General features: G+C 40.7%; 1 protein-coding gene across 1 annotated transcript; it reads left to right on the top strand.

Annotated features, from left to right (window-relative positions):
* Positions 1-1,154: 1,154 nt before the first annotated feature.
* Positions 1,155-13,184, top strand: LOC308380690 (uncharacterized protein; the record flags this gene model as incomplete). Its single annotated transcript, XM_080858096.1, has 8 exons — positions 1,155-1,251; positions 2,172-2,293; positions 2,838-3,060; positions 3,676-3,833; positions 8,512-8,656; positions 11,543-11,684; positions 12,766-12,849; positions 13,058-13,184. Exons 1-8 carry the CDS (start codon positions 1,194-1,196, stop codon positions 13,182-13,184), a joined length of 1,059 nt encoding a protein of 352 aa, XP_080714222.1. The 5' UTR covers positions 1,155-1,193.
* Between the last annotated feature and the right edge of the window lie 1,321 nt (positions 13,185-14,505).

Genomic DNA, 14,505 nt, shown 5'->3' with positions numbered 1-14,505 from the left:
CACCTGCACACCCAACAGAACACAACACCTGGTCCACACCTGGACACCCAACAGAAGACAACACCTGCTCCACACCTGGACACCCAACAGAACACAACACCTGGTCCACACCTGGACACCCAACAGAACACAACACCTGCTCCACACCTGGACACCCAACAGAACACAACACCTGGTCCACACCTGGACACCCAAAAGAACACAACACCTGCTCCACATTGCAGCGTCTTGTCTACACAGCACTCTTCCCCCAAGCAAGGTCATGTTTGTGCATGTGAGCCATCTTTATTTGTCTGTCAGGAAACGTTTTTTCACAGAATAGCCCCAAGTGCTACTGGAGTTAATTTATCAACTGGTTAACAACAGACATACCAGGGATCACACATCTTATAATAGGTCATACCTAGAGGTTAATAACTGGTTGACTACAATTGATGTAGGTGGCTTTTCTCTAACTATCAAGTCTATTAGGCCACACGAAACCCCCATGGACGGAAGTTTTGAAGCAAAGTGTTGTTTTTGATTTCTTTGAGTAGGGCAAACATTTTAAGAGGTTATGAGGTAGCAGGCCATTTTGTTGTGAAAGAGAACACGTTTCCTTCAAGATGCGGTAGACTTGGCCTCATCAATCAATCAAACTGATTTGTTTGTTTGGTTTCACTAAGGTGCTCTCAAATAAGATACAACTAGAAAATAGCTGTCACATAGATGCATGCAGATTGATTTCATGAGTTGTTCCATTTATAATGTTTAACTATAACTCAAGTTAAAGTGCTACAAAAGCATGCTGACGTAAATCTCTTCTGAAAATGGAGAAGTCTGGGGTCCTAACAACGTTCATCACATCTATTAGCCTATTACGAGAAACGTCACGGTCCATGTTTTACTTCTAGACCAATGACCTGTGCCAAACCGTGAACCGTGGCAAAAAGCCCAACATTTAAGCGCACACACCTTGAAGTCTAATACACAACAATATTTTGCACACACTCACAACATTTTACTTCATTAACTATACAAGATTACAGTGTGCTGAAATGTTTTTAACTTTTACGTTTCCTGTATCTAACTGGGATGTGCGCACATGCTAGGTCCGCCCCCTTCATTGTCCATAAATTGTACACGCACATTTTCAGTTTTACAGACATCAACATTTGGAACTTATGGGAACAGTTTGAGACAACATCGTCAAAATGAAAGGGATTCTTTTTTTGACAGCTGTTGTGCTTATTCACGCTCAGATAAACTATGGTAAATATGATTTATTTCCCACATTTTACTTTTAACACATTTCAAAAACAAAGCCGGCAACGTTAGTTTTTCAGCCAACAATATACACCTGTTGAAGTTGCACTGTATATTAAAGAAGTTACCATCAACGGTGTGACGGCAATTTCCTTATATTAGTCTGTGTGGAGTAAACAGACACCCATAACATTGCGTCTGTTGTTTTGTAAAAGAGGTCCTACGCCAGTTAATGTTTACAGAAGTGTAAATGTAGCTTAGGACAGTTAATGTCGTGGAAAAAAATGTCGAAGTAGGCACAGAAATGCATAAGTTAGCCTAAAGGTAGCATACCTTTCTTATGTCATAGGTTTGCACGATAACTTCAATCTAAGTTTACCTACCTAACGACCTTAGTTCTCACAAAGTGTCTATATATAGGACTTTCAGGGCATTTCAGGTCATTTTAACATTTGATATTTTTCACTTTAGAGGACTTTATCACTCCTCTATGAAATGTTGGCGGAACAATTAAGGGACGTGACTTTATGATACTAGGTTGAGGAACATGACTTTGTGATACCAGGTTGAGGAACATGACTTTGTGGTTGAGGAACATGACTTTGTGATAGGTTGATGGTTGGAAAACCCCTGCGTGTTTTGGGAATAACCCTTCAGCGCTTCGTGTAACGTGTCGATTCAATTTCCTTAGTACAACAAAGCATGTTTTCCTTGGCACTAGAGGGAAGTTATTGTATACAAATTTAAAGTGAAAGTGGAAGCGAGTGAAATCTATGCGTCACAAGTATGACCGACGGGCGCACAGTTGTTTCTGTTGTGTATTGTTTGTAAGTGTTATGGCTGATGAGACTGAATGACAGCTGTGGTTCTTGCTGGAAATGTAATTTTGTAACATGTGTTTCCTAACATTTCCCTGTACAACCCAGCCTCCTTGATCGTGAAAGGCCCTCCAGAGCCAATTGTGGCAGGGGATAAGGTGACCCTGGAATGCTATGACTCAGACTCCGCGGCTAACATGAGCCAGGTCCATTTTGAGAAATCTTCCAAGGTGAATTATCACAATGATTCATTCTAGAATAAACATGGGTTTATGGTGTGGTAAGGCACACTGCATTTCCTTGTTCTCTCTCTCTCTGCCTGGCCTGTGCTTGTTACTTGTCAACACTGGACTGCATCATGTTCTTTATACGTTGGTATTGATACAATTCAATATCACAATGTCTCCTAAATATATCATGATTTTGAAGTTACATTTTCATTAAGAAAGCTAAGAAAGGTTACCTTAAATGAACCCATACCTTGTGAGGACTGTCCTGCGTGCTCAGAAGTGTCTTAACAAACTACAAGCCACATCCTGTTTCAGATCACACTGTGTTGTTCTCTTCAAGACAGCCAAAGATATCTGATCAAACATGTAAATCCAGACAAACAAGATTCCCTGAAAGTAAAACCGAAAGTTCATGCATTTGTATTGTGTTTTTGGAACATTTCCTCTACAGAGCAATGCAAAATAAAATAAATGATATATATGCAATAACCCACTCCAAATAAAAAGCAGAGCCGTTCTTCACTAGCGTATCTATTGTTCTCAGTTCTCACAGGGATGGTATCGCCTGGATGGGGAGAGGTCTTACTTGGATGGCTTCTGCTACGGCTCCAGCTACCGCTACTTTAATTTGACCCTTGAGGACGACCGTCTACTCCTGAACACCTACGCCATCTCGACCAACATGGAGGGCCTTTATCGCTGTGTGTCAGACGAAGCCGCCCTCGGCTCGGACAACTCCTCCACCCCTCTGTCCGTCACTGTTAACTGTAGGTGTTAACGCTCAGATTGGAAGCAGAACTGAAAGTCTCAGTTCTACAGAACAGAAGTAGACGTTTTGATCTTCCGGGTTTTGGTTAGGACAAAATGTGTGTTAAATATATACTTTCAGAATGATTAGACAATTTCTGATGGAGGCTTAAGCGCCAACTTTTAGTTTTTTCTCTTTTTCTCAGTAAGTTGGTTATGGGAGCCCTAATGTCTTTTTTCACAGTGAGTCAGATATGTTCACCCTGTATATGATACCATGTTAACTTATGAAAATACACTTGATTAGTGATAGTCATAACCAGTCACAAGTCTTTTATTGTCAGATGCACAGACTGAAATTCTTAGGACAAGGCACCGCACAACAACCTACCATAGCATAACATAACATAGTTTAACATAACATGACATAGATAACTGAACAAGCTGAGGCTGACCATTATCATTGCTATTGATTGCTCCCAGAGGTAATTTGCAGGTAATTGGTGGCAAGACTCTCCCGAGTGTGTTCGATACGCTGGGAGTGCATTTGTGGTGAGGCCGCAAGGCGCTAACCTTATTGTGCGTGCTCTCCTACTGAGTCTTCTGACTGACCCTCCTCTCTGTCTTTTGAACAGATATGTACGACCTGTCAGTCACCAGGGGGAGCCATAATGGTTACTACAACCGATGGTTCTACTCAATACAGGACCTGCGTGTGCCACTAGGGAGCGATGTGGAGGTGGACTGCTCCGCCACTGCGTCAGAGACACCTGAGTACTTCTGGCAGAAGGAGGTGAGAGTGTTGACAGCATAGACATGTATAGATAGACACCGCCTCCACTGCTTCAGCCCGTTGCCTCGGCGAAACGCGTCGCCGCCATTTTGGGAAAGGAGCTCTCTGCCGTCAGAGGTCTGTCAGACGTGTCAAACAAGCGCAAGTTGCCAGGAGCTGCGGTTTATCTGGATAAAAATCACGATAACCTTTTACATTTCGCAACCAATTTCATGGAGTATTCAAGGGTTTATGCTCTACGTGAAGTGTGTGAAAAAGATTTGCCTCTACGTTACTTTGAATCTCGCTAGTTAAATCGCCAGTCATACATGTGCATGGGTCTATGATAAACGCTCACTTTTCTTGCAAAGCTCGTGCATTTTGAAAATACTGAGAAGATCTATAAACTATCGAAATAGTGCTTCTTTAGTTACTAGTATTGACCATCATTAAGAGAAAGAGCATACATCAAATAGTGAGAAACTGGCAGTCAGTGTGTTTTTCATAGTTTAATAGTTCCTTTTCAAGTATGTGCATTAAGAAACCTTGAACAGTGCAATTGGCAATACACAGTTATTTCACAATTATATATTGTGTCAATTGCACTGCATAGATCTGAAAATGTTAAGAGCATGATTGTTTATTATGTCAAATTGTACAAATGTACAAATATATATATATATATATATATATATATATATATATATATATATATATATATATATTATAATATGAATATATACTTATACTTAAAATATATTATATTGTATCACATATTATGTATATCATATATATGTTATTCCATTGCACATTATACTGAGTCATTATATTATATTGTATTATATATATGCTATGTTATTTATATTACAGTTCAACTATTGAGATGTGTATATTTTTACTGCTATAGAAATATATAGTTTTTTTGTAATGTTGATTTGTGAAATAACTGTGTATTGCCAATTGCACTGTTCAAGGTTTCTTAATGCACATACTTGACAAGGAACTATATGAAAAACACACTGACTGCCAGTTTCTCACTATTTGATGTATGCTCTTTCTCTTAATGATGGTCAATACGTAGTAACTAAAGAAGCACTATTTCGATAGTTTATAGATCTTCTCAGTATTTTCAAAATGCACGAGCTTTACAAGAAAAGTGAGCGTTTATCACCCATGCACATGTATGACTGGCGATTTAACTAGCGAGATTCAAAGTAACGTAGAGGCAAATCTTTTTCACACACTTCACGTAGAGCATAAACCCTTGAATACTCCATGAAATTGGTTGCGAAATGTAAAAGGTTATCGTGATTTTTATCCAGATAAACCGCAGCTCCTGGCAACTTGCGCTTGTTTGACACGTCTGACAGACCTCTGACGGCAGAGAGCTCCTTTCCCAAAATGGCGGCGACGCGTTTCGCCGAGAAGCAGTGGAGGCGGGGTCTACCTATACATGTCTATGGTTGACAGTGGCTTTGGTTAGGGCACAGTCCCAGCTCTGCTCTAGCACACACACACACACACACACACACACACACACACACACACACACACACACACACACACACACACACACACACACACACACACACAGTGGCTTTGGTTAGGCCCCAGTCCCAGCTCTGCTCTAGCACACACACACACACACACACACACACACACACACACACACACACACACACACAGTGGCTTTGGTTAGGGCCCAGTCCCAGCTCTGCTCTAGCACGCACACACACACACACACACACACACACACACACACACACACACACACTCACACACACACACACACACACAAACACACAAACACACACACACGCACACACACACACACACACACACACACACACACACAGTGGCTTTGGTTAGGGCACAGTCCCAGCTCTGCTCTAGCACACAGACAGAAGGAAACACTCTGCAGTAACGCCCAGCAGAGAAAGGACAGAGAAACCGGTTGAGCAGGATTTGTTTTTTTGAAGAGGCTGATTGTTTACAGTTTCACTCAGTTCCCCTTTGGGAAAGTTTTAGACAAACCCTTAAGCACATGAGCCCCTACGACACTGAAAACATTTGGGCTGATTTTTACGACGCACTTTAATACGTAAATAATATAAATGAAAATGCAACCTAAAAGGTTTTTATAATATTTACCAATATTCTTACACATTGTCAGTTTCTGGAAATTTTCAGATGTTTGAAATGCATTTCTTCAAATATTTATAATACAATATTTATATGGCATATCCTTATTAATTACATTATAATTGCCCTAGATTACTAGAGTAATCAATAGAGTAAAGAGTAGAATAATGTAGAAGAAACTGTGAAATGACCTTCAGTTTATGCAGACTTTTATAATCTGCTCTTATCCCACAGTATGTGGCTGAGCTTCATTTCCTAAATCATCTAATTATTAGTCTACTCTTTGTTGATGTACTATTTTGTGCTCACACATTACACAGCATATTGGAGCTTTCTAGTTTCACCACAGCATGCTAAACTGCTTAAATACATCTATGTTCATCATTGTGAAAGCAATTCAGGAAAATAATTTGTGCACAGGGAATATTTATACTTTGATAGAGAGTAGTTACCTGTGCAACTCACTCTGTTTGTGCCTGGGACACAACACAAGGCAGAGAGGCAGTCTTAGAGCTAGTGGATTAGCATACACAATGCTGTTTAGCCAGCACTTGGCACTACAGGAAATCCTCTTAATTCAATTCTATTCAAATTGAAATGGACTTTGTTGGCAAGTGGAAGAAACCCACGAATGCCAAATCATTAATATGGTTATGACATGGTGTGTCTTATACACTGGCGTTTTCTCTTTTTCTTCCATCGGCCATTGTCTGCATTGGTGGCTATTCCTTGTCTGCTTTGCATTGTGTGGTTATTATTGTCTCTCCTATTCTTTTGGCACACTCATTATTCTTCATGCTTAACAGTATACTGCAGAGCAACCGTTGTCTGAAACAGTTATCAAGGTTAATTGCCCGAGCTTGTGTCGATTCGCTTAACTTTGAACAGCTTCAATAACTCACCTCCAGTGGCGGCGCCAGAGATTTTTTTCTGGTGGTGCTATGGGGGTGCTCGGCGTTTTACTGAGGGTGCTATGAAATTAGGGTGATAGCATATGAGTCTCATTTTTCTCTACTACAACACCTCCCCACCATATCGTCACATATGTTTACACGTTTGATCTCTAACGCGTCTTTGGGGTACATAAAAAGCGTCATTCAAATCGATCGTATTATTATTATCATTAGGCTACTTCTGACGGACGCGCACAAAGCCGCGTTCATCTCCGACGATCAAAATGGATGCAGCATGTTATAACGTAATCCCAAATACTTCACTTACTTCAGTGTGTAGATTAAAGTTTGCGCCAGATGACTAACAGGTCACCACTACCATGTGCAACAAATTAAACTAAACATACCAAGTTCAATACACTTCTAACTAAAGACGGCAGATTAGAATATCAGATAGAATTAACTTAAACAGGCAAAGAGTCAGAAATGCTTTCAAAAAGGGTATATTATTTTAAGTCACAATAAAAAAAAACATGAATGAGACCAAACAGTAGGCACTCAAAACCACAATAATAAGAGATCAAAAAGTGCACACAAAACTATGCTTAAAACATCCCTTAATTGTTTCCTAATCATTTCTGCCATTACATTGATGATCTCATTCTGCACGTCATGGTGCACATACTTTGCATTTGACGGGTTGTTATCTAACTTTTTCTGAACGGTTTTATCAAATTTTCCAATTACAGATAGCAACTCGCGGACATTACCCCTGTTTGCTGAATCCTCATCTTCAATGTGGCCTCGCTGTGAGATCCCCTGACAAGCAGTGTAGCGCAAGCTTTCCACAACATTTTTGTAATATTGGTCTTTTCGGACCATCCTGGGCGTTCATGCTTAAGTCACCCAGGGTGCTAGCAGCATGGCTAGCAGCGCCCTCAGTAGAGGTGAGGGTTAACTTGGACCAGGACGTTCCTCTTCTTCTACATCAGAATCAGAATCCAATACCTCTTGCATTTTTTCTTCCTCTTGAACATCTTATTCAACTCGAGGAAATTTGCGGATCAAATACCGATCCATTTTCGTGATTTTGTGAACGCTTGACTTAGAATTGACCTATCGCAAGGATTACTGTTACTTAGCCTACTACTCATTGAACAATCACGTTCACGCGCAACGTGTCTGTGTCGTGCTACGTGAACAATCTGTTTATTTCAATCTGTTATTTTCTTTAGTGATTAAAATATTATTATCACACAAAACATTTTATTAAGAACTCAGAATGAAATTAAATAACAATAATAGGCCTAAATAAACCATTATTTTCTTGGGGGTGCTATGGGGGTGCTATGGCCAATCTAGGGGGTGCTCTAGCACCCCCTAGCCCCCCCCTGGCGCCGCCACTGCTCACCTCTGAATTTGTGCAAAGTAGGTTGTTATAAAGTTCACTTTTTCCACATTCTTAATGCAACATTTACTTTCTCTCTCACTCTCATTCCACTTCATTGTCCCTAACTAACTCTCTATCTCTCCCTCGCTCTGTCTCGCTCTCTCGCTTTCTCTCTCTCTCCCTCCCCACCGCGTTCTCCCTGACTCTCTGTCTCTTTCTTCCTCTCGATCTTTCCCCTCCCGTTTACACCTCATGTTATTCCCTCCCTCTCCAGGGCAGTGACTGGATCCTGCCATCGAAGACCCTGACACTGAGAGAAGTGTCTCCTCAGGATGAAAGAACCTACACCTGCACTGCCCAACACCCCAGCGTGGAGTCCCTCCGCAGGAGTCGTTCCTTCACCCTCTCCATCCTACCAGGTGGGAGACGGAGGGCAGACAGGCGTCACCTTGATGGGGCTTTGGGGATCAATCAATCAAATTAATGAATCAATTTAATTATTTTATCAAGACGGACAGTGTACATTTTAAATTTTAAATGTAAATGCACCCAATTATAGCCAAAAAGGCTAGTTTCCATTGGCAGTCCCCCTGCCAGAGTGAAAAAAGGCTATACAACCTAAAAAAAAGGCATTTACGTACGTATATATCAAACATAACGTTGACAATATGCATATGGATGTGGAGGAAAGAAATGTCTGGGTGACATCGCTTACTCAAGGCGGATTAGGGAGGAGGAAAATGTCAGACATAGTCGTTCAGTAAACCGCCACGGGTGTTTGACGGATTAGAATCACTGTGGACGTGACAGACTGTGGATCCAGGAAGTGCAGTTGAAAGATGTTTAGTAAACCAGGAACTACTATGCCTACATCATGGTACATGGTAGCATCAGCACAGGTATCAAATGCCACATCAATATAATACTCAGATGAGTTTTTTTTCCAGTGCAATGGGTATGTGTACAAGTGGCCCACATTCTGTGTAGATGACATGGTAAGATGATATTGGCCCTAATACCTTAGGATCAAGTACAACTAGTCTGGACCTGTATTCACAAAGCATTGTATCTACTGCTGAGTCACACTGAAAATTCCTCTCGAGATGTTTGCTCTCCTAAATCCAACTCCCAAAGTCCAAACGCCGAGACCAACGTTTTACTAAAGAAAAGTGAGAACGCCTAAACTCCTAAAGAGAAAGACTGTCTTTGTATGGCTGATGTCAAGTCTCATGTACGAGCTTGCCCTCAATGACCTTGGTGACTGGTGCTGGTGTGTAGGCATGCGTTTGATGGTCTACTACAAAGAACAACTAATAAATAAATAAATAAATATGTGACATATGCTACACATTAAATTATAACGGAATATGCTACCTACAGACAGAGTATCTCTGCACAGTTCTCAAAATGCATTTGTATGATGACATGTTTGTGTAGACAGGAGCTAGTTTAATTTAACATTTAAACGTTTCATTCAATTTAGTTTTGGCACTGAGGGGGTTGTTTCAGTTGGTTGGTGACGTTATTACAACCCAGTTTACAGGCTCCATAATTATTCCCTCGAGATTGAGACGGTATCTTGTACAGTAATCCTGCTTCTGCATTCCGAGACCTTGTAACGTGAAAGAAGTAGGAGTCCCAGAGTGAAACCTGTTTTTCCTAAATCAGCAAGTTAGGAGCTACTTTAGCCTTGAGATGCTTTGTGAAGACAGGCCCTGACTCATTTCAACGACAAACTTGATTGTTTACACGTCTTCAAATAGCAACCCGGGAAATGGTCTTAAACAAGTCACCCTTCAGGGTACCACTTTACAATAAGACTCCATTATAAATGGTTTATAAATAGGTTATTAATTAGGTTGTAAACCCTTTGTTAGTCATTAATTAGCCCTTATAAATGAGTTATAAACACAGTTTTTAAACATCGATGCAGGCTCATTATTTGGGAAGATCCCCATCTTGGCAACCCACTGTCTATCCCTTAACTTGCTCTACTAGCCCAATTGCAAACTCCCTACCATTCTTGTATCGGTTACTAGAGATTAAACCCCAGGAGGGGGTAAAAAAACTTTACAATAAAGCTCCATTTTACCAGTTATAAATGTTTGTAACTGATTACTAGATGATGATGTGTTTCACACTTTACAATAAGGCTCCGTTTTGCCAGTTATAAATGTTAGTAACTGATTAATAAAGGGTGATTTGTTGTGTAATGAGTAGTAAGCAGTAACTTGATCTTGGATGGATGGATACTTTATTAATCCAGAGGGAAATTTTAGGACACCCAGTAGCATCCAGACACAACATCCATTTTTTTTATTTTATTACATGGGATGCACACTATGGTCTTATCTGGTTTACCAGAGCTGATATAGAACAAAATCATATATATTTAATTGTGCTTTCTTTGTTTGCTAGTGACGTGACGACACCCTTTATTAATCAGCCACTAACATTTATAACTGGAAAAACGGAGCCTTATTGTAAAGTGTGAAACACATCATCATCTAGTAATCAGTTACAAACATTTATAACTTATTGTAAAGTATTTTTTTTGGGGGGGGGGGGGGGGGACGACGTTGTGAGAACCCCCTCCTGGGGTTTAATCTCTAGACAGATACAAGAATGGTAGGGAGTGTGAAATTAGGCTAGTAGAGCAAGTTAAGGGATAGACAGTGGGTTGCCAAGATGGGGATCTTCCAAAATAGTGAGCCGGCATCGACATATAAAAACTGTGTTTATAACTAATTTGTAAGGGCTTATTACTGACTTACAAAGGTTTTACAACCTAATTAATAACATATTTATAAACCATTTATAAACCATTTATAATGGAGTCTTATTGTAAAGTGGTACCGTATTGGAACACAGTTAGGCAAATGTCCCTGTACTGATCTGATATTGATGGAAAGTTAGTATGCGGTTAGGCATAGTCAACTGAATGCCATGGTTGAACTCAGTCAAACAGCCAAGAGGAAAAGTGGGTATTTTAAGCATTTTAAGGGATTATTACACTGCGTTTAATTCAGCTTCTGATACCAATCACATTCAGATTTAATTAGAGATCTGTGGGATGATAGAAAAACCACATTTAATTTAAACACCTCACCAAAGCGATCATATCACCAATATAAATTTGGATCCTTGCCCATTGCAATCTCATTAGCGGTGCAAACACTGAAAACTTAACTGCACTCACTGAAATGGATTTTGGAGTGTTGTCAGTGGTAGCGAGAGTTGCCAGTGCCTGAGAGGATCCACAAGGACATGGTTGGCACTAACGCTGTTCTCTCTCTGCCACACAGAGGACGCCTGGTGGTATGAGACTACCAACGGAAGCATCACCCTGACCGTGGCCGGTGCTGGCATGGTGTTGTTCGTGTTGGTGATCTTCATCCAGGCCTTCCTCTACCGCAGAGTCAAGATGAGGCAGACGAAGGGACCAATGTAAGTCATGCCAAACTCATCTGTCTCCCCTGTATTTGAACTTCTTTGTCTTAAATAATCACAATCATAAAAAGCCACAGGCCACTTTCACAGGGCTAATTGAGTGTGAAGGTATGTGATTAAGGCCAAGTACTTTTATGAGAAAGGCTAAGAGGATATTACAATTATGCTTAATGTTACATAATGGGTTTTAAACATATTTTGGTTTTCTCTAGCCCTTTCTCTGACAAACTAACAGTCACTATTTTTTTTTATTGTGGTCTGGAACTGCTGCTTTGGATTCCAGCTGGGCTATGGGTGTAGCTAATGAGGTTCAAAGCTAATTATACTGAAATACATTAGATCATCTTGTACCTTATGTCACAAATCCTGAAATCATCGCAACACAACTTTGAGACTAACCTCATAGCATACCACTATTTACTTATAACCTGGTAATACATGAAGCTGCCCACACTCAATTGAAAGATGAAACAAAACCTCAATGTTGGCCTATGTGTCTTTCCTCAGTTTAACTGGACTAGACACGTACCTAAATTTACCTTTTAAAAAAACTGAACCTGAAATCTGTATATTCTGTAAACCTCTGGACAGCAACCACATCGTCATAATGTTTGTCAAAATAACCATAGTTACAGCTGAGCTGAGGTCTTCTTGCCTTACATTTAGCCTTAATGAATCTAAAAATGCATATGTACAGCTGGCTTTGTTAAACTATCTGTTTTCCCATGATTCTGTCCCTGGTGAGATGAAGATCATATTTAGTCATGATTATATCCTCTCGATGTGGACAAATGTCCTCCATGAAGGAGAAATTAAGGCCTATTGTGGAGTAGAATAACTGATCAGGGTTCTGCTGTATTCTCCCTTTCATCGAGTTACTCTGGAATTAATCACATCTCTCTCTCTGTCTCTTTATGTCTTTCTCTCTCTCTCTCTCTCTTTCTCTCTGTCTCTTTATGTTCTTCTCTCTCTCTCTCTCTCTCTCTTTCTCTTTGTCTCTTTATGTTCTTCTCTCTCTCTCTCTCTCTCTCTCTCTCTCTCTCTGTCTCTTTATGTCCTTCTCTCTCTCACCCCTTAGCGATGACCACTCCCAGACAAAGCCCATCTACAAAGGGAGCATGGAGTCTCTTCCTTCCACCACTGGAGTCAACCAGCCTCTGGTGTGAACAGAAGAAGGGTGTTGGAGCAGGCTGAGGGATGAAGGAGAGGTGGAAAACACAGACAGGAAATTGATGGTTTAGTTACAAACGGGATTGCGGGTGGACGTTTGTGGGAGACAGCACACGCTTCTTTTTTTTCTTGTTCCTTTTTTTTGTGCAATTTTTCTCCTATATTGAGAAAATATATTTCTCTATATACGCTTCACGCAGTCGGGGGGCGCTGAAGATCCACACGCGCATCCACACCGGGCAAATTCAGCTCCTCCGATGCTCGTGGTACGAAGCCCCCTGGTGGTCGAGTAAGGCCAGAGTAAGGCCAGACCTGAAAGACACCTAGGACATCAGAAGTGTACCGTATTGCAGCGTTTCTCAAACTATGGGCCGCGGACCGGTGCCGGTCCGCGACGCCTTGCCTGGGGGTCCGCGAAAAAGTCTGGCTTCCAAAGGCTTAAAAAAAAAAAAAAAATATATACATTTTTTTTAATGTATTGCGATACAGTATACAAAACATATAGGCTAATGTTACACGATGTACCGGTACTAGAAAGGTACCGCGGAAACCTAACGTAAAAAACGATACGATTTTGCATATTTTCAGTATAGGTAATAGCACGCAATCAGAGCGCCCTCACTGTTCCGCTCCCTCAGGGCTGCCTGCACGTCTTGCCTGCAAGGGCGGGGCTGCCCAGCTCTCACACATGCAACTCACAACGAGTCATCTCAGGGGAGACATGGCCTCATGTGCAGGAGCTCTTACCGACGTCCTCTGCTTTTTTGAAAACAAAAAAAAAGTGAGATCTGGAAGTACTTCGGATAGGAAGCAGACTGAAGGAAAGTCACAGAGACCCGTCTATAAAACATCCTTCAAAGCCACTCAGGCAAAGGGAGGTAACACGTAAAATATGGCTAAGCACGTCTCAAACAGACATATGAACTTTTCAGAGAGTTCTCAGAACGACAGGTTAGCAAATGTGATTATAAACATGAACACCCCCAAGGTCACCCATATACAGCCTAACAGGAGTTGCCTTAGTTTAGCGACAAGCGATTTTACCCATCACAGAATGTTGACGATGCGTATTACAATGGCTAACATAACTTAAGCGGATTTTCACGCTAGTAATGTTAACTGGCAAGTGATGCATTTATTCTTCCATCAATACGGGTCGTGTTTATCGTTGCAGAAGGCCCTTTTTTAAAGATAGGTTAGCCGAAGGCATATCGGATGGCCATATTGCATGTATTCTCGTTTAAGACGTTGATCCAGCTTTCAATTTGGCTGCAAGAACGTAGCCCTGTTCACCGTCAAAATTAAACTCTAGAAAGAAAAGGCTATACGTGTATAATCAATTCTATGATGTCACCATGTAGTTTTCATTAATATCTTGCTGGATGCTAATACTAACCATACCACCACAGATAAGAGTTAATCATATTTTTTGTAAACAGATTTGTACGGAGATGGAGTCGGGGATACACGTTTTTGATAACATTTGGTGGATATTTCCTATTTGTTAATGTCTTTGTTAAATATAAATCATCTCCGTTGGAAAACCCTACAATCTGAGTTGTATTGGAAAACCCTACAATCTGCTTTGATAAAAAGAAAATGTTTCCATCAATATGTTTTATGTAAGGTAAACATTATTTAGCACATT

The sequence above is a fragment of the Sprattus sprattus genome (assembly GCF_963457725.1).
Source record: "Sprattus sprattus genome assembly, chromosome: 19".
NCBI classification, from domain to species: domain Eukaryota; kingdom Metazoa; phylum Chordata; class Actinopteri; order Clupeiformes; family Clupeidae; genus Sprattus; species Sprattus sprattus.
The sequence above is the reverse complement of the archived record's forward strand: the minus strand, read 5'-3'. Positions and strand labels throughout refer to the sequence as shown.